The sequence below is a fragment of the Ahaetulla prasina genome, chromosome 7 (genome assembly GCF_028640845.1).
Source record: "Ahaetulla prasina isolate Xishuangbanna chromosome 7, ASM2864084v1, whole genome shotgun sequence".
NCBI classification, from domain to species: domain Eukaryota; kingdom Metazoa; phylum Chordata; class Lepidosauria; order Squamata; family Colubridae; genus Ahaetulla; species Ahaetulla prasina.
The window spans coordinates 93,150,531-93,175,603 of record NC_080545.1 but is presented as its reverse complement, the minus strand read 5'-3'; the positions used below and the strand labels follow the sequence as shown (position 1 = coordinate 93,175,603).

At 42.4% G+C, this 25,073-nt stretch overlaps 1 protein-coding gene across 7 annotated transcripts in view; it reads right to left on the bottom strand.

The window, feature by feature from the left end:
* Nucleotides 1-25,073, bottom strand: part of USP6NL (USP6 N-terminal like) — a 178,986-nt gene that overhangs the window by 28,355 nt on the left and 125,558 nt on the right. For all 7 annotated transcript variants that reach the window (XM_058191099.1, XM_058191097.1, XM_058191098.1 and 4 more), the window contains 8 exons: nucleotides 17,948-18,055; nucleotides 15,538-15,647; nucleotides 10,581-10,629; nucleotides 8,131-8,251; nucleotides 3,925-4,019; nucleotides 1,601-1,666; nucleotides 1,394-1,493; nucleotides 331-483 (listed from right to left, as the gene is read on the bottom strand). In XM_058191099.1, coding sequence (XP_058047082.1) covers nucleotides 331-483; nucleotides 1,394-1,493; nucleotides 1,601-1,666; nucleotides 3,925-4,019; nucleotides 8,131-8,251; nucleotides 10,581-10,629; nucleotides 15,538-15,647; nucleotides 17,948-18,055 — 802 coding nt within the window. The remainder of the gene's footprint in view (nucleotides 1-330; nucleotides 484-1,393; nucleotides 1,494-1,600; nucleotides 1,667-3,924; nucleotides 4,020-8,130; nucleotides 8,252-10,580; nucleotides 10,630-15,537; nucleotides 15,648-17,947; nucleotides 18,056-25,073) is intronic.

Below are 25,073 nucleotides of genomic sequence, written 5' to 3'. Positions count from 1 at the left end.
TTAAAGCGGGGAGGCAGACGGCAAAATAATAATAATAATGAAGTCTTTCCCACAGCTTCAAAATTTGCAGAAATGTTATGCTGAGAAGATGAACATACCTTGAAGCAAAGTAGCAAAACCTACTAAATAAACTACCTTAGTGCACAAGTGACAGTTACCTGGATGTGTCGTTTTGATAAATGATCAGGATTTCCAAGAAGATATATTGAAGTTCTTCCAGACGTCCCTTCCTGGTAAGCGTAAATTCTACAATCCTTGCCAACAGGTGAGGAGATTTCAAAAGGTGTGCAAATAAACCGTGAGTTATTGGCATCTAGAAAGGTTATTTACCTGCTACAGGGAGGTCCATCTTTGCGCGTTTCAGTTCTGCCATGGAGCTCTGGAGCTGTTCTATTACAAAATCATCATCGTAGAAGAAATCTTTGGCAAGAGTCTCCTGGAGAAACTGGACCAGTTCTTCCATCTGCAATTTCACCAGGTGTTCTAAGGTGGCATAGGAAAAGAAAAAAAAGACTACAGGTAGGCTCAACTTACAACCATTCTTTTAGTGGCCAGGGTTACAACGGCACTTACAACCGTTTTTCACACTTATGACCCTTGCGGCATCCCCATAACGTGATCAGAATTTGGATGCTTGGCAACTGGCATGTACTCATGACGGTTGCAATATCCCTGGGTCACGTGATGGCCTTTTGCGACCTTCAATGGGGAAGCCAAACATTAGTAACAAACATCTAATTTAATAATTGCAGTGATTCACTTAACAGCAGTGGCAAGAAAGGTTGTAAAATGGGGCAAAACTCACTTAACAACTGTCTCGCATAGCAACAGAAATTTTGGGCTCCGTTGTGGTTTCTGAACAGCTACTTTATATTGGGAGTTTTTTCGCCACTCTGGAGTCCTTGGGGTTCTCTGAACTTGGCTGTTTTCTTGCAGATGTTTCATTGCCAAGCTGTGTGCCCTGATGACATTACCTAGTTTGGTAATGAAACGTCTGTCAGAAAGCAACCAAGCTCAGAGAACACCAAGGATTTCATAGTTCAAGCCTGAGCTACAAATATTCACTTCTATCCACGGTGGCACAGTGGTTAGCATGCAGTACTGCTGTGACTGCCTGCAATTTGGCAGTTCGAATCTCACCAGGCTCAAGGTCGACTCAGCCTTCCATCCTTCCGAGGTTGGTAAAATGAGGACCCAGATTGTTGGGGGGACTCTGTAAAACCGCTTAAGAGGGGGCTGTAAAGCACTGTAAAGCGGTATATAAATCTAAGTGCTATCGATAACACTTTTCAGCCAGCTAGAAATAAGAATCCCCCAAATCCGGTCACTCAAAACAAGGACTGACCATTGTCAGGTGGCCAGAGAGCATTTAAAGCCAAGGCAAAGCTCTTACTTCTGTGCAGTTTCAGAATGGTGTAGGCCATGGCAGTAAGAACTCGCTCTCCTTCAAGTATGTAGACGTCCCAGATCCTGAGGGTTAACCTAAAGGGAGTCTGCAATGAAAGAACCATACAGATGTATCAGGAGATAAACGAACATCCCTCTCCAGCCCAGACGGCCAGCTGGGCTGATAATGAAAACAACAGTTAAGGCTACTCACACGGTCAAGGAAACACTGGAAAAACCACTTCATTGTGTAAAAGCTGGTGTTGATCTCCTGGGAATCCTGCCAAGAAGACAACAGTTCACCCATTTTAGAAAGAGAAAATTGGCACAGAGCAGAATGCAAATGTGGATTCCTATTTATGACAGCCGCATAATGCCCTGGGGTTCTGTGATCCCCTTCGGACAAGCAAAACTCAATGGGGGAAGCCAGATTCACTTAACAACCTTGTTCCTAACATGACAACTGCAGTGATTCACTTTACAACCGGGGCAAGGAAAGGTCGTAACCTGGGACAAAACTCACTTAATAAATGCCTTGCTCAACAACAGAAATTTTGGGCTCAGTTGTGGTTGTAAGTCGAGGACTACCTATACTAGTAGGCTTCTTGGAAGTTTTTTTTTTTTCTTGGCAGCATTCAATACCACCAACTATACTAGCTCCCGAGATGATTAACTGGCAAATCACACTTTATGGTAACTCTTAATGACAGAGATACTGGGAAACCACTGTTTAGCTTCTAGATGTGTACTTTTGTCTCCAAGGTGCTTAGAGCAGGGGCCCCCAACCCCCGGGCCACACAAGCAAGCCAAGCTTCATCTGCGCATGTATGTGATCTAAGTAGCGCATGAAACTACCACCACCCACCCCACCCTATCTGTGGAAAAATTGTTTTCCAACTAGTCCCTGGTTCCCAAAAGGTTGGAGACCATGGGCTTAGAGTGTTTGTATCTCATCTCATCTCATCTCATCTACCTATCATCTATCTATCCATCATCTATCTATCTATCTATCTATCTATCTATCTATCTATCTATCTATCTATCTATCTATCTATCTATCTATCTATCTATCTATCTATCCATCCTGTCTGTCTATCTATCTATCCTATCCAGTGGTGGGATTCAAATAATTTAACAACCGGTTCTCTGCCCTAATGATTTCTTCCCCGTTCCCCTCTTCTTTGTGGCAGCCCCTCAAATATTGGAAGGCTGCTATCATGTCACCCCTAGTCCTTCTTTTCATTAGACTAGACATACCCAGTTCCTGCAACTGTTCTTCATATGTTTTAGCCTCCAGCCCCTTTTGTTGCTCTTCTCTTTCTAAAGTCTCAACATCTTTTTTTATATCATGGTGATATAAACTGGATGCAATATTCCAAGTGCGATCTTACCAAAGCGTAAAGACAGATCAGGTATAAAGACATGTCAGGAAGACACCATTCTGTGTCTGACCAAAACGTGAACCAAAAAAAGACTATTCCAGCTTTGCAAAGGAATGTGACAAGAATGAATACTCTCCTCTTATTTATTCAACCTATGCGCTGAATTATACACTAAGGTAGCGGTTCTCAACCTGTGGGTCGCGACCCCGTTGGGGGTCGAATGACGATTTGCCAGGGGTCGCCTAAGACCATCGGAAATATGGGAAGTATACTTGCAAGACGAAGAATCGCGCCCCAATGATTGACTCCACAAGCCAGCTGCAGGCTCTTCAAATCGCTAGCTGAATTCGGCTTCAGGCGCGATAAATTAAAAAAGAGAGAAAATCTTTGCTCTGATGTCTCCCTCTCAAGCCAGCTGCAATCACTCCCAATCGCTAGCCTAATCTGGCTTCAGGCGTGATAAACTTAATAGGGGGGGAGTCTCCGCTTTAGTGCCTCCGTCCTCAAGGCAATCGCAAGCAGTTCAGATCGCTAGCCAATACGGCTTCAGGCGCGATAAATTCAAAACGAAAATAATTTTACGGTTGGGGTCGCCACATTGTGGGGAATTTTATTAAGGGGGTCACAGCACTATAAAGTCTGAGAAGCACTGCACTAAGGGAAGGTGAGTATGGTTGTAAAATTTGGAGAGGAAGATCAATAACTTGCATTATGCTGATGACACTATTCCACAAGCTGAAAATACAATGGCTCTGCAAGCTCTGGTAATAAAAGTCAAGAAGCACAGTGGAGAGAGAAAAAAAAGAACTTTAATTAAAAAGACCAAACTAATGACTACAGGTAAAACAACCGGCCTTAGGATAGATAATGAAGATTTCAGAGTGATAGATTGCTTCTGCTATTTTAGGATCAACCATTCACAGTAAAGGAACATGCAATCAAGAAATATGCTACAGGGCAGAGTAGCCATGAAAGACTTTGAAAAGTTATTCAGATCCCATGATGTGTCTACAACTCTAAATATTAGAATCGTGCACGCTGTGGTATTTCCTATGACACTCTATGGAAGCGAAAGTTAAATGAACATTAAATGCCAAAGAAATTTCATCTGTGAACAGTTCCCTTGATCAACACGTTCGCGTTGGCATTTACTTACAAAATGTTGCTTAAGCTTGGACAAAAATTTCTTCATTATTTTGTCATGATGCTCTTGAAACCTCAACAGCTTAGGAAAACCAGGAATAAAAAACCCTAAAAATGGGGAAAGTAGGGGAGGGAAGAGAGAGTTCATCATGAATAAGCATCCATCCATCCATCTATCTATCTATCTATCATCCTATCTATCACCTGTACGCTGATGATACTCAGTTGTACTTTTCCACCCCAGGCCACCCCAGCGAAGCTGTCGAAGTGCTGTCCCGTTGTCTGGAGGCCGTACGGGAGGCAGCTGACTGTTGGGGGCGAGTCACTGGCCCCAACGGAAAGGGTGCGCAACTTGGGCGTTCTCCTGGATGGACGGCTGTCGTTCGAAGACCATTTGGCGGCCGTCTCCAGGAGAGCTTTTTACCAGGTCCGCCTGGTCCGCCAGTTGCGCCCCTTTCTTGACGGGATGCCTTATGCACGGTCACTCATGCTCTCGTCACTTCTCGCCTGGATTATTGCAATGCTCTCTACATGGGGCTACCCCTGAAGTGCACTCGGAGACTTCAGCTAGTCCAGAATGCAGCTGCTCGGGTGATTGAGGGAGCACCACGTTGCTCCCGGGTAACATCACTCCTGCGCAGTCTGCACTGGCTACCTGTGGTCTTCCGGGTGCGCTTCAAGGTTTTGGTTACCACCTTCAAAGCGCTCCATGGCTTAGGGCCCGGGTACTTACGGGACCACCTGCTGTTACCACATGCCTCCCACCGACCCGTGCGCTCTCACAGAAAGGGTCTTCAGGGTGCCGTCCGCCAAGCAGTGTCGGCTGGCGGCCCCAGGGAAGGGCCTTCTGTGGGAGCACCTACTTTCTGGAACGAACTTCCCCAGTTTACGCCAATTGCCTGACCTTCGGACCTTTCGCCGAACTGAAAACTTATTTATTTATCCAAGCGGACTGGCCTGATTTTTAAATGCTAAATTTTATATTCTTAAATTTTAAATTTTAATTGTATTTTATTGGGTATTTTATATGGTCAATTGGACGGTTTTAATTTCGGCCTTTTTTGGAATAAGTTTTTTAATTGTTATTTTAGTGTCTATATAAATTGTTTTAATGCAGGCTGTACACCGCCCTGAGTCCTTCGGGAAAAGGGCGGTATAAAAGTTTAATTAAATAAATAATTAAATAATTAATTAAATAATTAAATAAATAAATAAATAAATAAATAAATAAATAAATAAATAAATAAATAAATAAATAAATAAATAAATAAATAAATATCTATCTATCTATCTATCTATCTATCTATCTATCTATATATATATCTATCTATCTATCATCTACTTCAGGGTGTCCAAGGCCAACTGCCTGCATGGGTCAGTTTTATTGGCCCGCAGCAAATTCTCGGTGGACAGTGGGGTGCGGCCCCCGTCCTGGCCCCCAAGGAAGCCGCCGCTCGCCCGGGTGCAGATGCGGGAGGCTCCGCTGAGGCTACCCGCCCACCCGGGCTGCGGGCCGCCATTCAGCCACTGGGCTGTAGGGGCGCCGGACGCCACGGCTCCAGCCCGCCCACCAGACAGAGGAGGAGGCGGGCGGGCGGCAGAGCTTCCGGCGCTGCTCCGGGCGCCCTCGGCTCGCGGCGCCGCGCAGGTAGGCTCTCCGAGCGGGTCGGCAGAGCAGGGGTGGACGGGCGGGGGAGCGGAGCGGGGGGGGATGGGAGGTTGAGCTGCTGAGTGGGCCCGCTGCCGGGGCTGCCGAGGGTCCCGGCGGGAACGGGACGCTTCTGCTCCCCGGAGAACCTCTGGGTGGGGGGTGGCGAAGGCGGGTTGTCCCTCTCCAGCCACCGCCTCCCCCCCCTCCCCCAGCGATGCAGCTCAGTTGGTGGGAATCCCTCGACGCCTGGTGAGGGGGGGCGCAGCTGAGTTGGGGCCTTGTCCGGGAAGCTGAGTGACCAAGGAGGCTCTGGGAGAGAGCCGAAGAGACCCACCCCACCCCACCCCCCGCAGTGTTGCCACAGCTGGGGAAGATGGCAACATCCTGGGATGCCGGGATGCCCAAGGGGGATGAAGCCCTTCCTCGCAAAGAGTCTTTTGGGCCCAAGGCAGCTTGGCCGGCTGGTGGCCCCTGTGCCCCATGGGGCATTGCCAGGGTCGTTCCTCCAAGGGCCAAAGCCTCCTGGCTGACCCACAAGGCCCTCGGAGGGGAGAACAGCCGGCCTTCCTAGCACAGCGCTGCCTCTTCCCAAAAGGGAAGTTTTTGTTTGTTTGCCTTTGAAGGTGTCTCTCACCCGCTTGGCTTGTTTCTGTTTCATTTTGTCTGCCTCTGAGAAGGACTGGCTGGCTGCAAAACTCTTGTGGCTTGAGGCTATTGTGTGCACTCTGTACATGGGCCCCAGCTGCCCTCGAGCAGCTTCAAAGCCCTTTGGGGCTCTGCTCCCAAACCTGTGCCCAAACCGAGGGACCCTTGGGGCTTCTTTGCATGCTGCAGGATCTCCCAGCGTGACAGTTTTGCACCCTGCAGACTGATAGAAAGCAGCTGGGACTCTGGCGGAAAAGAAGAAGACCGCATCGAGAAACAGGTGAGGCGGCGAGGGCGAACAGCGTTGGTGGGGAAGTGTGCAGAATGTCTCCAGACAAAACTATATCGCACTTTTGACCAGTCCTCACACTTATGACCGGTCATCATTTATGCCTGTTGCAGCATTTTGTGCATAGGGACTATTCAGAGGGCTGAAAAAGTTATTTTTGACCTGTCCTCACACTTTTGACTGGTCCTCACACCTACAACTATCTTTACATTTTGCACCCTATCTTGTAACTGTGGTGAAGAGAAGCAGTTGTGAAATGAGTGATATGGTTGTTAAAAATGCTGCAATGGGCATAAATGTGAGGATGGTCATAAGTGTGAGGACTGGTCAAAAATTACTTTTTTTAGCCCTCTGAGTAGTTTCTATGCCCATAGCCACATCCACTCAGTCACATGAGCAGTTAGCCACGCCCACCAGTCACATGACCACCAAGCCACACCCCAAAATAAGCCACGCCCATTCCCCCCCCCCCGGGTGGCCCGGGCCTTTGCTTATTTTTCTGTATTTGGCCCTCACTCAAAAAAGTTTGGACACCCCTGATCTACTTATTTATTTATTTCACCACAAGGCGACGCTGCATCCTGCAGTAACTTAATAAGTAATGTTAAATAAAAAACATACCACTTAAATGAGATTATTAATCTATACCTAGGTAATGAAGCATCCAAATCTGAGCTATAGCAATGAGAAAGATGAAAAAGAAAGGGAAAGTGGAAGGAAACAGAAAAGGATGAGCAGTAGCAAGGTGAACTGTCTCAATCATAGCAGTGAAAAGTGCTTTGCTAGAGGACTTGAAGGCTAAGATGGGGACAGACCATGCTGAACGAGGTCTAGTTATGTAGTCACTAAGAGCTGACCTCAATTTGATGGTATATGATCAATCCTTCTAGGTTTAATGCAGCTGGCCCCGTTCAGTATCTTTTGGAAGCATGTTATGTGAACCAGACCACTGCATGAAGCCATACACATAATCCTCAACTTATAACCATAAAAGAGACTGCTCATTATGGTTGTAAATCATGACAATGGTAAAGCAGGTCATCACCTAACCAGACCCAATTTTACCCACTTTTCTATACCTCCTGTTAAGCGAATGTTAAGATCATTCAGCGAACTCACTGTTCTCTATAGGGTATTTTTTGCTGAAAACCAGATCTGTTTTCAGCAAAAACATCATAAATCATGACTGTAAGACACTGCCAAAAGCTATAAATGTGGATTGGCTGCTGAGCACCTGAAATGTGGTTATACAGCCCGGGGAGGGGGGGGAGGGGTTGTGTGTGTGTAGGGCAGGGGGTTGTCAGAATTCTGGGGATCCATTGTAACTTTCAACAGTGACTAAGCAACCAATTGTAAATCAAGAACTACCTGTGATACCATTTGTTTCAGCTCTTTGTGATAGCCATAATACTGTATCTTTGACTTGTCAACTTGGTTTAGGACAGTGATGTGAACCACAATGTTGCAGAACTGAAAAGCAAAATCCTAAATGTAATTCTTTTTTTAAAAAAGTGTGTGTGTGTGTGTGTGTGTGTGTGTGTGTGTGTGTGTGTGTGTGTGTGTGTGTTAAAAAGGTTTAATGTGAAGAGGCCAGTTTAGCTATCATGACATTGAATGAAACTTCAGACACCTACCATGCATAGCATGCTTGGGCCCCGAGAGCAGTTTCACCAACGCCCAGAAAGCATCTTCTTCATTCATGTACATTAGGAGCAGTGCGGTTATGTGGCTCATCCCTTGACAGTATCCAACCTCCTGGGAAAAAGCAGACAAAACTGTTACAAAAATTTGTGTACACATGCAAACAAACCCTAAAGCAACTGCACTCACTTTTTCTGTGGTAAGGGTAGACAAGAGTGTGAATTATGCGATGTTTGGAGGAAGGATGTCCCTGAGGATTAGTTCTCTGTCTGACTTTGCACAGAGAACTGAAAAGGAAAACGAGACTGGTATAACTAGAGCTTCTACAGGACAAGCTGTCATGATCTAATTTTTTATCCTGAAGATGTGGAGGGGCCCCTAAGGCAGAGTTTCTTAAACTTGGTTACTTAAGAGCATGTTGGCTGTGGAATTCTGGGAGTTGAAGTCCATGTATCTTAAAGGAGCCAAGGTCCAGAAACACTGCCCCATGGAAATGTTGACTATAAAGTTAGAAGAGGACAAAGGAGTCCTTCCTTTCCATTTTCTGCACTTTGACCTGTTGTTATTCCACATCTTTAGCTTATTCCACATAACCTTTAGCTCCTCTCCCCTATTTAGATGACTAGATGAACCCTCATGATGAAATACTAGTTAGTACAAACCAGCCTACAAGGCAGAAAATCTGTACTTCAGAAGGAAGTCAATGCAAAACCTCTGATTCAATTTCTCTCCTTTCAAATTGATTCATTTGAACAAAGAATTTGGACCTAGCCTGAAATGTCCATATTAATTTAGTCCAACCTATTCCCCAAACTGAGACCATACCATCTTTTAGAGTTTATGCTACCTTAAAAGAGTTTTGCTGTGAGTTTCATGGAATTCAATCTGACATTTCTGAGTAGGAAGCCACAGAATTATACATAAAGCGAGCAAGTTATGGATTTTAGCCCACTAACACAGTTTGCTTTATCCTAGTATTGGTACTGAGCAATTCATCAGTTCAGCTCAATAGGTTAAAACGGCTACCCCTCTTCAATTCTTCATATTAATCAAGAAGAATCAAGAAGAGGGTCGTGAAAATATTTACAGATCCCTCGCATCCTGGACATAAACTGTTTCAACTCCTACCATCAAAACGATGCTATAGATCAGCGGTTCTCAACCTGTGGGTCGCGACCCCATTGGGGGTCGAATGACGATTTGCCAGGGGTCGCCTAAGACCATTGGAAATATGGGAAGTATACTTGCGAGTCAAAGAATCGCGCTCCAATGGTTGACTCCACAAGCCAGCTGCAGGTTCTTCAAATCGCTAACTGAATTCGGCTTCAGGCGCGATGAATTAAAAAAAAAAATTAAAACCTTTGCTCTCATGTCTCCCTCTCAAGCCAGCTGCAATCACTCCCAATCGCTAGCCTAATCTGGCTTCAGGTGCGATAAACTTAATAGGGGAGGAGTCTTCGCTTTAATGCCTCCGTTCTCAAGGCAATTGCAAGCAGTTCAGATCGCTAGCCAATACGGCTTCAGGCGCGATAAATTCAAAACAAAAATAATTTTACATCGTGGGGAATTGTATTAAAGGGGTCGCCACATCATGGGGAATTGTATTAAAGGGGTCGCAGCACTATAAAGGTTGAGAACCACTGCTATAGAGCATTGCACACCAGAACAACTAGACACAAGAACAGTTTTTTCCCGAAGGCCATCACTCTGCTAAACAAATAATTCCCTCAACACTGTCAAGCTATTTACTAAATCTACACTACTATTAATCTTCTCATCGTTTTCATCACCAATCTCTTTCCACTTAGGACTGTATGACTGTAACTTTTTGTTGCTGTCATTAAGGATTAAATTGCAACCTATGACCATCATTTGTGTCGTAAATGTTGTACCTTTGATGAAGGTATTTTTTTTCTTTTATGTACACTGAGAGCATATGCACCAAAACAAATTCCTTGTGTGTCCAATCACACTTGGCCAATAAATTCTATTCTAAATTCTATTCTATTAGAGGTAAGAAAGAGACAATTGTTGTCCTTTCAGAAACATTTGTAACTTTCTGTTCCAGAATTCCACAGCTATTTCTTGTATGTGACCCAGCTCAATAACGCTGCTAAAACTTAATAAGCATAACATGTAGCATTCTTTGGCTGAGTGAACTTATTCACCTTTTTTTTTTTTTTTTACGGTTTCTGATCTTAATGGTTCCAGGCAAGCATTTGCGAAAGAACCTTTGATAGCATCTGGCCAAGAATCAGAATTATTTATTTTTAAGACCTTGTTGGGCCAAACAATCCAATACAGAATTATGCCTATTCAAACTCGCTGTTTTCATGTTGCCCTTGAGAATTCTATTTCCATGAATTCAATATCGTTTAAGAGTGACCTATGTAACTGACTGCGTATAGATGCAGAGAAACATGTACAGACTAGAGCATCTTACCGTATTATAAACAGAATATGCAGCTAAGACATGGAACAAAGATTGTTGCCTGGGGGGGAAAAAAAAGACAGAACGTAACTATACAAAATCAAAATGTGTTTTGGAGCCACGTTACAGGAAAAATTACTTGGGATGTAAAGTGTTGCTGGCTTAATTTCATATCAGCCCTATTTTGCACATCTGTATAACCCTGCACAGGGGTTATAACCAGTGGTGGGATTCAGCCAGTTCACATCACTTCGGGAGAACCGGTTGTTAACTTTCTGAGAAGTTTGGCAAACTGGTTGTTAGAATAAATCATTAGGGCAGAGAACCGGTTGTTAAATTACTTGAGTCCCACCACTGGTTATAATTGTACAACCCTGCACCCTGAAAGCCGCCTGCTATTTACAAAGATCGGCTATCTATCTATTATGCAGGTGTGTGCATGTGTGAGTGATAAAAGCAAGTACCTCAGTGCTCCATTATATGATAAAATATTTACTAAAGCTCTCTTTGAAGGGAAAAAAAAACCACCAAGCAGGATGTTGTCTATCTGGAAAAAACTTTATAGAGAAACATTAATGTTACAAAATTAATATGATATTTTGTAAAAAAAAAATACGATGAAACCTGGGCACTGGGGTACGTGTTACTAGCTTGCCCTTCTATTCATTCTCATCCACATTTTAGCCCCAATCTGAATTTTGGCTCCAGGGAGTATGCTGCATCCTCCCAACTTTATTTTTTTTTATCCCATTTTATTGTTTTTACAAATAACTTAAGGCAGCAAATATATTCAGCATACTTTCCTCTTCCTATTCTCCCCACAACTATCCTGTGAGGTGAACTGGGCTGAGAGAGAGTGACTGGCCCAAAATCACCCAGCTGGCTTCGATGCCTAAGGCAGGACTAGAACTCACCATCTCCTGGTGATTGGCTCAAGGTCACTCAGCTGGTTCTCCTGCCTAAGGCAGGAGTCGAACTGATGGTCTCCTACTTTCCAGCCTGGTGCCTTAACCACTAGACCAGGGGTCTGCAAACTTGGCTCTTTTAAGACTTGTGGACTTCAACTTCACCAGCTTTGCTGTTCTGTCTTCTCCCGGCCTCGACCACGCAAGCTGGCTAAACGAGCCAGTAATTGAGTTCACGGCTGCTATCAGTCCTGGCAGGGAATCTGTAGCTGCCTGCCAAAGTCTCCCTTATCTTGGAGTTGCCGGGCAACCAGGAAGTCAGTAATCCAGGCCGAATGTTCAGCTCAATACTCCATGAGTCAAAGAGTTCAGCTCAATCTTTGCTCGTCACGGAGCAGAAGAGCAGCCAGGGCTGCTTTTATACTCTGTGGGATGTGGCTCCGTGACTCAGCACTCTCTAGGCCTGTCCCACCCCTTCCTTTATTGTAGCCGCCTCTCGTATCTCCGAAACCTGGGATCCAGCCAGGCCTGATTGCCAGCAGCTGGGTCTGGAGGCGTGGCCTGGGGGGGAAAGAGTCAGGGGATGGAAGCCTCGTTATCTCCTCCACCTGGTCTGTATCTGACTCCTGGAGCTGAGCCAGAGGAGCCGGTGATCCAGAGGTAAGTCCTGATGGCCCTTCCCCCTCACTTTCCGAGTCACTTTCTGGCAGGGGGCCCGGCTCAGGGGGGCGCAGACACAACATTTGCTGGCTGAGGAACTCTGGGAGTTGAAGTCCACAAGTCTTAAAAGAGCTAAGTTTGCAGACCCCTGCATTAGACCAAATTTCTTTTGATTTTCTTTTCCATTTACTAACTTGGTTACTTTATTTTTACAACAGTATGCCTTCCTCTCTTGTGCACAGATACAGTCACTCTGGCTATGTAACAACTTCTGAAGTTGATATGTTGACCTCCACCTCCACCTCCTCCTCCTCCTCCTCCTCTTCTAAATTCTCTGCAATCCAAGAGAGGCACCAACCAAAAACAGTACAGGTGGTCTTCGAGTTATGAAAGTAACTGAGCCCCCCAATTGGGGTTATAAATCATGATGGTCTTAAAGCAAGGCTGATTTTACAACCTTTTTTTTGCAGCAGCAGCAGCAGTCATAAAGCAAATGCCATGGTCATTAAATGAACACATTGTTCATGATGGGACGGGTTTTGATAGAAACTGGAAGTAAAGGCCAGTTTCCAGCAAAAACGTAAGTCGTGATCATGTAATCGCTACAACGCTAGGAACCGTTGTAAAAAAAGTGGCCAAGCACTTAAACTGTGATCATGTGCCTGTGGAGTTGTGTGCAGATGTTAGCAGTTCGAATTAAAATCCGACGTCCCATTTTAGCAATCCACTGTAACTGCCAGTCGTAAGTCGAGGACCACCTATAACCGGGGGACACGGAAGCAAGCCCTCTTTTTGGTGGTCCCCTCCTTCTGGAATACTTGGTTCTTGAAAATTAGAATGGCTCCTTTCCTATTAAGGAGCAGTTCCAATGCTGTTCTTCCAGGGCCTTTGAGAAATAAATGTGAATTGTTATTGTTATAAGTCATGAGAGCTATCTGACGAGTTTTATTGTGAACATTTTCTCAAGTTGTTACGTCTCTTGCTGCCGATTATCAATCTGTCGGTTTGATCCCTGTTGTTCTTGTCTTGTGTATTGAGCCATTCAAACAGAAATTGTGTAAACAAACCAATCAGGGGAAATGCAATTTATTTATTTATTTATTTTAAAAAAACAGAGCTTCCCTCGCATACAGCTTTAGTCATAAGAGGTTGCAATGCTAACCCCATGACACAGTATTTCATCTGAATCGTCTCAAAGTGAAGGGAAAAAAAAACATGTTCAAAAATTAGAACAGGCAATTTAGATATATCTAAGAGCACGGATAATGTTCAGTGGGATTACTGACATTTTATTTTTCCACGTTGCTATTTCACTAACTGTTCTGATAATTCTCCTGAGGTTAAAAAATAATTAAAAAAAACAAAAAACGATCTGCAATTTAATCCGCTCGTCTCTCAGAGAGGGAGAACAACTGTCTAAAATAATCACAATCCAAAATCTACTTAAAGCACTCTGACAACTAACTAAACAATAATTTTGTTGGCTCACTTTTGCAAAAGGGAGCTTGGGCAATACTTCATAGTAAACACAAGTTGACTGTAATACTTAAGAAGCCATTTGCAACCTGGTGCCCTTCTGGTACTTCAGATCTACAACTCACAACACTAGCGGTGAATCTGGGGAGCTGTAATCCTGTTGCATCTGTAACTGGCTCTCATAATTTCCAAATATATTTAACCTAAAAAAATACTGAAAGAATACTGAATTTTCTTCATATGTATCTATATAGCTATGGGAGGCTACCAAATATCAGCTTTGGATTAATAATCAGGATTCTTTCAAAGTTAATCCTAGCAGGTATCTAAATATGTCAATTTTGGAACACTTTCGTTCAAGATAGTTTAGTGTTCCTTTCTGGCATTTTAAAACTCATGGTAACAGTTTTTTAAAATTTGCTTGGACTATTTCAAAACCAAATGCAGCATTCAGGATTTAATATGGGAACATAGGCCTCTCTTTCAATGTTAAAATGTTCCTATTTTTAAAACTTAAAACTCTTTTCTAGAAATCGTGCTAAGGATGCTTTTTTTATGTGGATGCCAGCCTGTTAATGACAGATGACATGATTCTGCTTTGAGTTTCAGAGCAACACATATATTTTTCACGCCAGAACAACTAGACACAAGAACAGTTTTTTCCCGAATGCCATCTCTCTGCTAAACAAATAATTCCCTCAACACTATCAAACTATTTACTAAGTCTGCATTACTATTACTATTAGTCTTCTCATTGTTCCTATCACCCACTTATGACTGTATGACTGTAACTTTGTTGCTTGTATCGTTACGATTTATATTGATATTGTTCCCTGATTGCTTATTTGTACCCTATGACTATCATTAAGTGTTGTATCTTATGATTCTTGATGAAAGTATCTTTTCTTTTATGTACACGAAGAGCACATGCACCAAGACAAATTCCTTGTGTGTCCAATCACACTTGGCCAATAAAAATTTTTATTGTATTCTATTCTATTCTATTCTATTCTATTCTATTCTATTCTATTCTATTCTATTCTATTCTATTCTATTCTATTCTATTCTATTCTATGGCAGAGAGACAATACTAATAGAAGAAAATATCTGTAGGTCAGGGTTGAACTGTGTGGTCCTTGGTGCTCTCTGAGCTCGGTAGTTTTCTTGCAGATGTTTCATTACCCAACTATGTAACATCATCAGTGCACAAACCTCTGCAAGAAAACCACCAAGCTCAGAGGACTAAAGATCTCACAGATAGACAATAAGCTGGAATCAAGAGAGTAGGAGGAAGTTTTGCTCTGGAAGGACTCAAAATTTTGTTATACCTCTGTATAGATCAGTGGTAGTCAACCAGGTCCCTACCGCCCACTAGTGGGCATTCCAGCTTTCATGGTGGGCGATAGGGGTTTTGTCCAATACCGAAGCACTTTCTTTTTTTTAAAATTTAATTGACTTAAAAAAAAATTCACAGCATTATTTAAAAACATTTTCATTAGGTTTTCATAAAATTCCCCGTGACAATTTAAATTTCTGAAAATATACTATTTGTATTGCCCACACATAAGTTTAGTTCACGTTATCTAAGTGAAACTAAATGGCACTATAGTGCGACCGCAAACGAAAGAGCCTCGTCCCAGAATAGCTCGCGCATCTCTCCCCACACCAGCCAGCTATAACAGACTAGCAGAGCTAGTAGCCGGCGCCCCCCCCCAACCCAATCCACGATGCGCGAGAGGCATGCGCAGATGACGATACACGGCGCATTACTGTGGAACCGGTAGGCGGTTAGAAAATTTTACTACTAACAGAGATACAAAAGTGGGCAGTAGGTATAAAAAGGTTGACTACCCCTGGTATAGATTAAATCTCTTGATTTAAAAAAGCAACAAGATCCACGTGAAGGGAGTCAATTTAATTTCACTCACTTTACTCCGTATCTATCTCTGAACATGATGTGATCCCGGTAGGTCCGATTAACATCAAGATCTATTTGCCGGATATCTGGAGAGGTTCCTCTAGCTCGAGTTTTTAAAGTCTGGGGCGAGAAAGAGAGAAACAGTCAACAAATGTATATGCACCAAGTTTTCACTGCTCCTTATAGCTCATCATTCTTTTCAACGACTCTCCACTTCTCACAAAGGCCATAAACTTATTTAGCTTGGGCTGAGGGAAGCAGGACAGAATTGCTCTCTTACAAAATACCTTCTTCCAACAAGGGACAGATAGTCCTCACTTTACAACAATTGATTTATTGACTGTTCATAGTTACGGCACTGTAAAAAAAAGTGATTTCTGACTTTTTCGCGCTGATGACTGTTGCGGCATCCATCCCCATGGTCATGTGATCCCAATTCGGATGATTTGGCAACGGGTTCATATTTATAATGGGGGCAGTGTCCCGGGGGTCATGTGATGATTACCTTTTGTAACCTTCTCACAAGCAAAGTCAATGGGGAAGCCAGATTCACTGGTTAGTTAACTTTACAACTGCAGTGATTCATTGAACAAAACTTTGGGCCCAGTGTTGGTGGTAAGTCGAGGACTACCTGTAGAAGCAGTCAGCCATACTGAATATCCCTCTGAACTGCAACAACAAGGGAATTCATGTGAAAAAGGATATTGTATTCACATGCTTCTGCTGGCTTCCATATTTCCAGCTGGGAAGAGCCATGACAAGGAATGTTGATCTAGAACAGGGGTCTCCAACCTTGGCAACTTTAAGATTTCTGGACTTCAACTCCCAGAGTTGAATTCTGGGAGTTGAAGTCCACAAGTCTTAAAGTTGCCAAGGTTGGAGACCCCTGATCTAGAAAACATTTTGGCCTAACCCAGGACACCTCCTGGTGAAAGGAATGAAAGAAACATCTTAAATTTGTTCTATGCATCAGTGAATGTCGTGGAAAGCCAAATGAGGTAAGAGACGCAGCTGCTTCTGAACTTTCTGCATGTTGCAGAAAATTCTACCTTGTCAGTCAAACCATCCAGATGTTTAAGAACTTCCAGAATTTCCAGAGGTCATGTGCTAAGAAATTCGGAGAGCTGCAGTCCCAGGGGATATCAGTTTAGGAAGAACACTGTATTGTAACTGTGGGGTTGAAAGGAAACCACCAAGCTCACTTAGACACACTAAGGACACCTTGGGTCAACCCTCAGCTACTAATATTCTCTTCTATTGGTAGCATCCTACGTACGTTTGGGTCTACAGGCTGAGTATCTGCCCTGAATTACAGTTTTTGACAGCACAATTACCTGCCAATTTTCACTGAACGTGAAAGGAAATAGGTACGTTGAGTCTCTGGCAGGTTTAAATGTAATTATTATTTTCCCAAGCAAAACAGTAGCAGATGATGAACTTCTATGTTCTCCACCCCCTCATTTCAAAACTTCTCTGGATTTCCAAATTGAAAAGTAACAATTTAAACATAAATACAACATCCAAAAGAGAACATAAAAGACAGAATAAACATGACACAAGACTGTTCCTTGGTGTACCTACAGTATTTAATTATCTCTTTTATTAACTAGATTAACTAGATCATTAACTCAAGTTGGATGGTATAAAGCTGTCCAACTCAAACAATGTGACTCTGTATGGCGCACAATACACACAGGCATACACACAAAACAAACAATAAACCAAGGCAGGTAAAGGAAAATCTTTTGTAACGATCCTGAGAAACTACAGTGGTTCTGAGCATAGCATCAACTTCTGGTATAATCAATACTGAAATCTGGAATCTCTTCAGTAGGAAAAACAACAGCTGTACAAATTTTCAGGTATACAAAATAAGTTGGATTTGCACTCAGGTTCTTTCCTAATGGATAAATTTAATTTAGCGGTGGCTCAGGGGCTAGGACATTGAGCTTGTCGATCGAAAGGTTGGCAGCTCGGCAGTTCGAATCCCTAGTACTGCCATGTAACTGGGTGAGCTCCCGTTATTTGTCCCAGCTTCTGCCAACCTACAATTTCGAAAGCACGTAAAAATGCAAGTAGAAAAAATAGGGACCACTTTTGGTGGGAAGGTAATGGTGTTCCGAGCGCCTTTGGCGTTGAGTCATGCCAGCCACATGACCACGGAGACGTCTTCGGACAGGGCTGGCTCTTTGGCTTTGAAACGGAGATGAGCACCATTCCCTAGAGTCGGGAACGACTAGCACAGATGTGCGAGGGGAACCTTTACCTTTTATTACTCAGTACTTTTCCAGAACAAAAAAGATTAAAAATTTGGAAAAAAATGGCATTTATTTTACTCCTCTTAAATGGATTAGATTTACTATTTGCTACATTATATAAAATAAAAGCTCTATGTTTCACTTTCTGGCTTGAAAACTCACGTTATAATAACCTCTCATTTCTTCTTTCATTTTTGGGACATCGAGCAACAGGGACCAGATTTCACCTCTCAGCTGCAATGGAATTCCTTTATAGATTCGCCTGTGAAACTGTGGCCAAAAAAGAAAAGCAAATGTAATTAACATGTATAGATCGGAGTGAAATTATTACATGATTGCTATTGCAATACCAAGAGGTACAAATAGTCCTCAACTTACAACTACAATTGAGCCCAAAATTTATGTTGTTGGGGAGACATTGGTTAAGTGAACTTTGCCCCATTTTATGACCTCTCTTGCTACACTTGTTAAGTGAATCACTGCAGTTAAGTTAGTAACACAGTTGTTAAGTGAACCCCTCATTGACCATGGGATGCTGCATTGGTCGTAAGTATGAAAAACGGACATGGGTCACTTTTTCACTGCCATTGTAACTTTGAATGGTCACTAAACGAATTGTTTTAAATTGAGAACCACCTATATTAGTGATATGCTTTCAAAGCAGAGATGGCTCTTAGGATTGGATTGGAGGCTACAGTCAATGCGAAATTGGGCACTGCTGAAAACTGCAGATACTGCAGAAACTGCAGATCTCATACTGCAGATCTCGTCAACTAAAGACTGCTAGGTGGTGTGGATCAGAAATAAAGCTTTTTCTGCAGTAGCCTCTGCTATGTGGAATATCTTCCCCTCAGAGATTAGTTGTTTTCTGTATTATCTCTTATTTTTAACCCTGAAATGCACTCTAGGAATAGATCAGCTAGGACTATTTAAATCAGAATAGATGCTAGCTAAGATATTCTTACTGAATAAATTATGATTTGGGGAAAACAGTTTAAACAAATGAATAAATGAAACGGATCTTTAATCTCCTGGTTTTAGATCATAATTTACAAATCAAAGATTCTTAACTGATTTCGCAATTATAAACCTTTAATTACTATGTCATGTAGTACATGGAAAATAGAATAGAATAGAATAGAATAGAATAGAATAGAATAGAATAGAATAGAATAGAATAGAATTTTTATTGGCCAAGTGTGATTGGACACACAAGGAATTTGTCTTGGTGCACATGCTCTCAGTGTATATAAAAGAAAAGATACGTTCATCAAGGTACAACATTTACAACACAATTGATGGTCAATATATCAATATAAATCATAAGGATTGCCAGCAACAAGTTATAGTCATACAGTCATAAATGGAAAGAGATTGGTGATGGGAACTATGAGAAGATTAGTAGTAGTGCAGATTCAGTAAATAGTTTGACAGTGTTGATGGAATTATTTGTTTAGCAGAGTGATGGCCTTCGGGGAAAAACTGTTCTTGTGTCTAGTTGTTCTGGTGTGTAGTGCTCTATAGCGTCGTTTTGAGGGTAGGAGTTGAAACAGTTTATGTCCAGGATGCGAGGGGTCTGTAAATATTTTCACGGCCCTCTTCTTATTATAAAATAGTGGATTTTATAAACCAGCTCAATATGTATGGCTCTTATTTTTAACTATGCAGTCAAAATTATATCCTTCAGAACCACACACTTTTTCAAGCCCATGCACTTGAGAATGAAAAAGATTGGGATCCTTCAAATATCAAATTTATAGGAGTTAATAAACTGCATTTTTATCACCTATTCCTAATAACATGCAGCCAACGTACATACAAATGATATGTTCACCAGTCAGCTCAGACACAGTATGTGTCCACTTCATCCTCCTGTTCAAAACCTATCCTAATTACTATTTTTGAAATTAGAATACAGCTTTCTTGATGGTTGTGAAATGTATTCTTGATATGAGATAAATAAAATTTAAGAAAAGCTAGTAGGCTTCACCTGGCATCACTGAAATTGATCAGAATCAAAATCTACTGTTAAGGTACACTGTATGAACAGATTTGTGGGGCAGGGATATCTGTTTTGGGGTTTTTTTGAGCATATTTCTTTTATCACACAAGAAATAATTCAGCCTTGTATTTAACCAATCCTTAAACCATGACCACATAACAAAACATTCATCAGTCTTTCTACAATGTCAATAATAAAAAAAATCCATCCACATAAAACTCATAAAACAATTTTGAAAATGTCAAAGTGCTTTATATTCTCGAAATTTATCCATACCAGTGTTTCTCAGGATGCTAGCTGGGGAATTCTGGGAGTTGCAGTTCACACATCTTAAAGACGCCAAGGTTGAGAAACACTAATTTACAATTCTTTGGAACAAATTATTGCTATATCCATTTTTCATACAAGAATTATAGTTGAAACTGTGATTTGTCATACTACAAATCACTATCAAATCTAGAGAACAAGCGTACAATTATAGCTATTCCCAAACCAAGACTTTAAAAATTAGAATTGCAGCCCCTTTTTAAAAAAAAAAATATATCAGAGCTTCAGAATTAAGGCAATGTCAGAATTCAATACAACAGCTATGCCTTCACAATTGAAGCCCCTCTCCCTTTATAATGTGTGTGCGAAACAAACAAACAAAAAAGAGGCAGAGTTTTGATTGCATGGCCATGGTTGCTTTATTGATTGATATTCCTTAGCCTGCTCCAACCCTCATGCCACTGAACATAATTGAAGTGGGATAGGGAAGGAGATCTGTAAGTTATACGTGGTTTAAGTAGGTTTTAAACATAGAATATCAGTGGCTGAGAGTGAGAAAACTGCCCTACATGCACAAAAACATCACTGCCTGTAACAAAGGGGAAAGGCATTTACTGACAAAGGTGCCTACTAGTCATCCAAATCATTTAGAACAGGGGTCTCCAACCTTGGTCCCTTTAAAACTTGTGGACTTCAACTCCCAGAGTTCCTCAAGTCTTAAAGGGACCAAGGTTGGAGACCCCTGATTTAGAATATAGAACATAAAATGATATGGTTGAAAGGGACTTGGGAGGTCCTTCTATTAGTACGATTTGATCGCTTATTAGTAACCTTGACTATCACTAAGTGTTGTACCTTTTTATTCTTGATGAATGTATTTTATTCTCCTTATGTACACTGAGAGCATATACACCTCCTTGTGTGTCCAATCACACTTGGCCAATAAAGAATTCTATTCTACTCTACTCTACTCTACTCTACTCTACTCTACTCTACTATCTATCTATCTATCTATCTATCTATCTATCTATCTATCTATCTATCTATCTATCTATCTGACTGATTCCTTAATTCACTCCTTTTACTAGTTATACTCTGCTACTTTCCTTAGCTAAAAAGCTGAAGTCACTTATACAGAAACATCTGCATTTCCTGAAAAATCAAGCCTTCTTTTTCCCTCGTCTTACACTATTAACTTCATTATTTCTCCAGCACCACTATGTTTTAGTTAAAAAAAAAAAACATACTCCTTCAGCAGTCTCTATGCAACCCTTGATTTGCATTAATGCAACCTTAAGTAAATAATGTCCATTTTATGCTTGTTCTGACTTGCTTAGGGAAAGAATTCCAGAACAGACCTCTGGCATCCATTGATGGAAACACCAAATTAAAAAGAAAAGCCCACAAAATTAAAACCGGGGCCGGGATAGCTCAGGCAATAGAGAAGCCTGTTATTAGAACACAGAGCCTGCAATTACTGCAGGTTCGAGCCCGGCCCAAGGTTGACTCAGCCTTCTACCCTTTATAAGGTAGGTAAAATGAGGACCCAGATTGTTGGGGGGGCAATAAGTTGACTTTGTAAAAAATATACAAATAGAATGAGACTATTGCCTTATACATTGTAAGCCGCCCTGAGTCTTCGGAGAAGGGCGGGGTATAAATGTAAACAAAAAAACAAAAAACAAAGAAAGAAGTAAAAATAACATTTACCAGCGTTAATAAAGATAATCTCAAGGAGATCAGTTAAATCCCTTCTTAAATTTCTCCGATTTAACATTCTCTGTCAGCTTTAGGTGAACAAAGGATATTTTTTTTAAAGTACTTTTCAGGAGGTATGTGAGAATGGACAATCCATAATTCACAGAAAGTCTCATTTTAACAGTCCTTCAAGAGCCTGAGATTCTGCTATCAAAAAGAACAGAGAACCTGTCTTGCTAAAGAAGCCATCATTTAAAATATTCACTTTCATCTTTCCTTTCTGTGTCAAACTCTGATAGTTCAAAAGAGAAAAAAGCTACTACGGTAGCAATCCTTGAGAAGAAGGAATTTGTACTTGTTTATCTACCACTAAGCCATGATTCAGCATACATCAAACCACAGACTGGTACCATGGAAACAAGCCAGAATTGGATTTTCATTCTGGAGCGTTCCTAATCTAATTCTAGGATCAGACGCACACATCAACCTCCACGGTCATGTGAAGAGGCCCAGTGGCTTTCCGTAAAGAGAGACCACTTCTGAACCAAGACAGGAAGCCAGTTTACTGTCTTTGCCTGCACTTAAGTCCTAGGGAAGATACTGAAAGGTTCACTTATTAATATGTCTAAGCTCATAACTGCCAATCAAGAGACTTAAACAGAGGCTTGAGTAAAATAGCATTTAATCCTGATCAGGTTCAAATGGATAGTCGTTCCAAACACATAGATGGTACATACATGCAAGGAAGGAAGCTACAAACTCATGAGAGAAAGCAATGTCCTCTTATACCCAAAAGGTCATAAATCCTCAACTCTGGCATCTGCATATTCTGGAATCTGGTTTGTGTATCTCCATAGTAAAAGTCAGTGAATGTAATCTAACTCCAGATTTACATCCCTCTGCATTGTTTATCTTTTCCTCCTTTGTCTTCTAAATTAGCCACTTGGTCCCCTGGAGGATGACATACACGTTCTCAGCCAGAGTGGGGTGGGGAGAGATCAAATGATGGGCTCTGATCAAATGATGGGATATATCCTGACAATTGCCAGACACTTTCGGGATGAGGTCCCAATAACAATTCAGGAATTTACTCAATGTGACCTCAACACTCCAGGACGCCAGCATGTCTGTCTTACAGCTTCAAAGGCACAATACATATATCAGTGTGGCATGTTTGTCCTATGTCAGTGCCACAGGAAAACATATATTTACATCATGCAGGTATATCTCTTCCCTTACATTCCTAATTCTAGTATTTCAGTATATATGTTCCCTTCAATACGGTGATTTGTTTAGTTGCAGTAAACGCATGAAAAGAATTGTGTGCTCCATCTCTCCTGTGTACAGATTATGTTCTTCTTTTTTGGAAGCAATGATGAGCACCAGTCTTAATGCTCCCTGTGGCTAGCTGAAAATTGCATTGAACAGCACAGAATCAAGTTAGCACATTTTTCCCCCCTTAAAGTAATATTGAACTATACCGAAATTTTGTCAGGAATTGCTTCAGGGGGATAAAAAAGCAACTTCTCTGTACCTTGGTAATTTTATAAGAGCTTCCACCACACCAAACATTGCATTTTATAATATTCAGGAGTATGTTTTTTTATAGGTCATAAAATGGAAAGATTCCTATAAAGGAAAGAAGTTTAAAGCAGGCTTGGAGTAAAACAATGTCACCAATAACAGCACTGATGGGTAGCAGGATGCTAACTCGAAACACCCCACCCTCCTTCCCCACAAAATAAACTGCCAAGGGTGTGTGTGTGTGTGAGAGAGAGAGAGATTGGAGGCCTCTCCCATTAAATATTGGCCAAATGATGGCATTTTTCAAAGAAGCACCTGAGCCTGTATATGAGGGTCAGGGATGGGTAGTTTCTACATGAAAGAAAGGAAGCAGATGGATTTTGTAAGATCGCTTTTTTAAAAAAAAAAAAGTCTTTATTTGTTTATTCAAGTTCCCATAGCCACCCATCTCAAATGACTCAGGATGGAGGAGAGGGGGGAGGGGGGTGGAAGGAGGGAGGGGGAGAGGAAAGGGGAGAGAAGGGAGGGGGGAGACAACAGAGGAGACGGGAAGGGGAGGAGGGGAAGAGAAGGGAAGAAGGGGGAGGAGAAGGGAAGGAGGGGGAGGGGAGGGGGGACAGAGGAGAGGATAACCAAGAAACCAAAATAACATATACCAGTGATGGTTAAGCTTTTTAGCATCGAGTGCCGAAACTGGAACCTGTGTGCGTGCTAGTGCCAGAACCCGAAAGACAGCAGCTGGCCAGTGCGCATGCGTGCAACGGAACCCAGAAGAGCAGCTGGTGACGGCACACGTGCCCACAGAGAGGGGCTCTGCATGCCACCTCTGGCACGCTTGCCATAGGTTCGCCATCATGGATATATACCAAGAAAATTATAACCAAGTAACGCACTTAGGGCTCCAAACTTGGGCACGTAACCAGGTCTTCACCACCTTGTAAAAGACCAAGAGGGTCAGTCATTGCAATCTCTGAAGGGAGAATCTTCTGGAGCAGGGGTCTCCAACCTTGTCAATTTTAAGACTCGTGGACTGCAACTCCCAGAATTCCTCAGCCAGCTTTGCTGGTGTTGTGGCTCCAGCCCCCGAACCTGGCTCCATGCCCGAAAGTGACTCCGAGAGTGAGGGGGAAGGGCCGGTAAGATTTACCTCAGAAACACCGATTCCTTTGGCCCGGCTCCAGGAGCCAGAACCAGGCCAGTCGGAGGATGTAATGAGGCTGACATCCCCTGATTCCTCCCTTCCTCAGGCTACGCCTTCAGGCGCAAATCATACTAATCAAGCCTGGATCGACCCGCACTTCAGAAGATTAGAGAGGCGGCGTTATCAAAGGGAATGGTGGGGCAGGAGCCCCACCCCACAGGATATATAAGGAGCTTTGGGACTGGTCTCAGTTCCACGGGAAGCAAATTAGCTGAACCGTGTCGAAGTGAGCTGAAGTCTTAATCTGTTTGAACTTTTTGGCAGACAGCTGCGTTTTCTCGGCCAGGACTGATAGGAGTCGTGAACCCACTAGCTGTAGGCCAGCTCGTTACTCCAAAGTGAGGACGGAGACAGAACAGCTAGCTGAGGAATTCTGGGAGTTGTAGTCCACAAGTCTTAAAGTTGCCAAGGTTGGAGACCCCCGTTCTGGAGGATAGGTGCTACAGCTGAGAAGGCACACCATCTATTCCCCACCAGCTGACAGCTCTTGGGTGACAGGACTTGTAGCATCTCCAACCTGCCAGACCAAATTAGATGGATGGGGACAACTGGGAGGAGATGGTCCCTCAGGTAACCCAGTCCCAAGCCATGAAGGG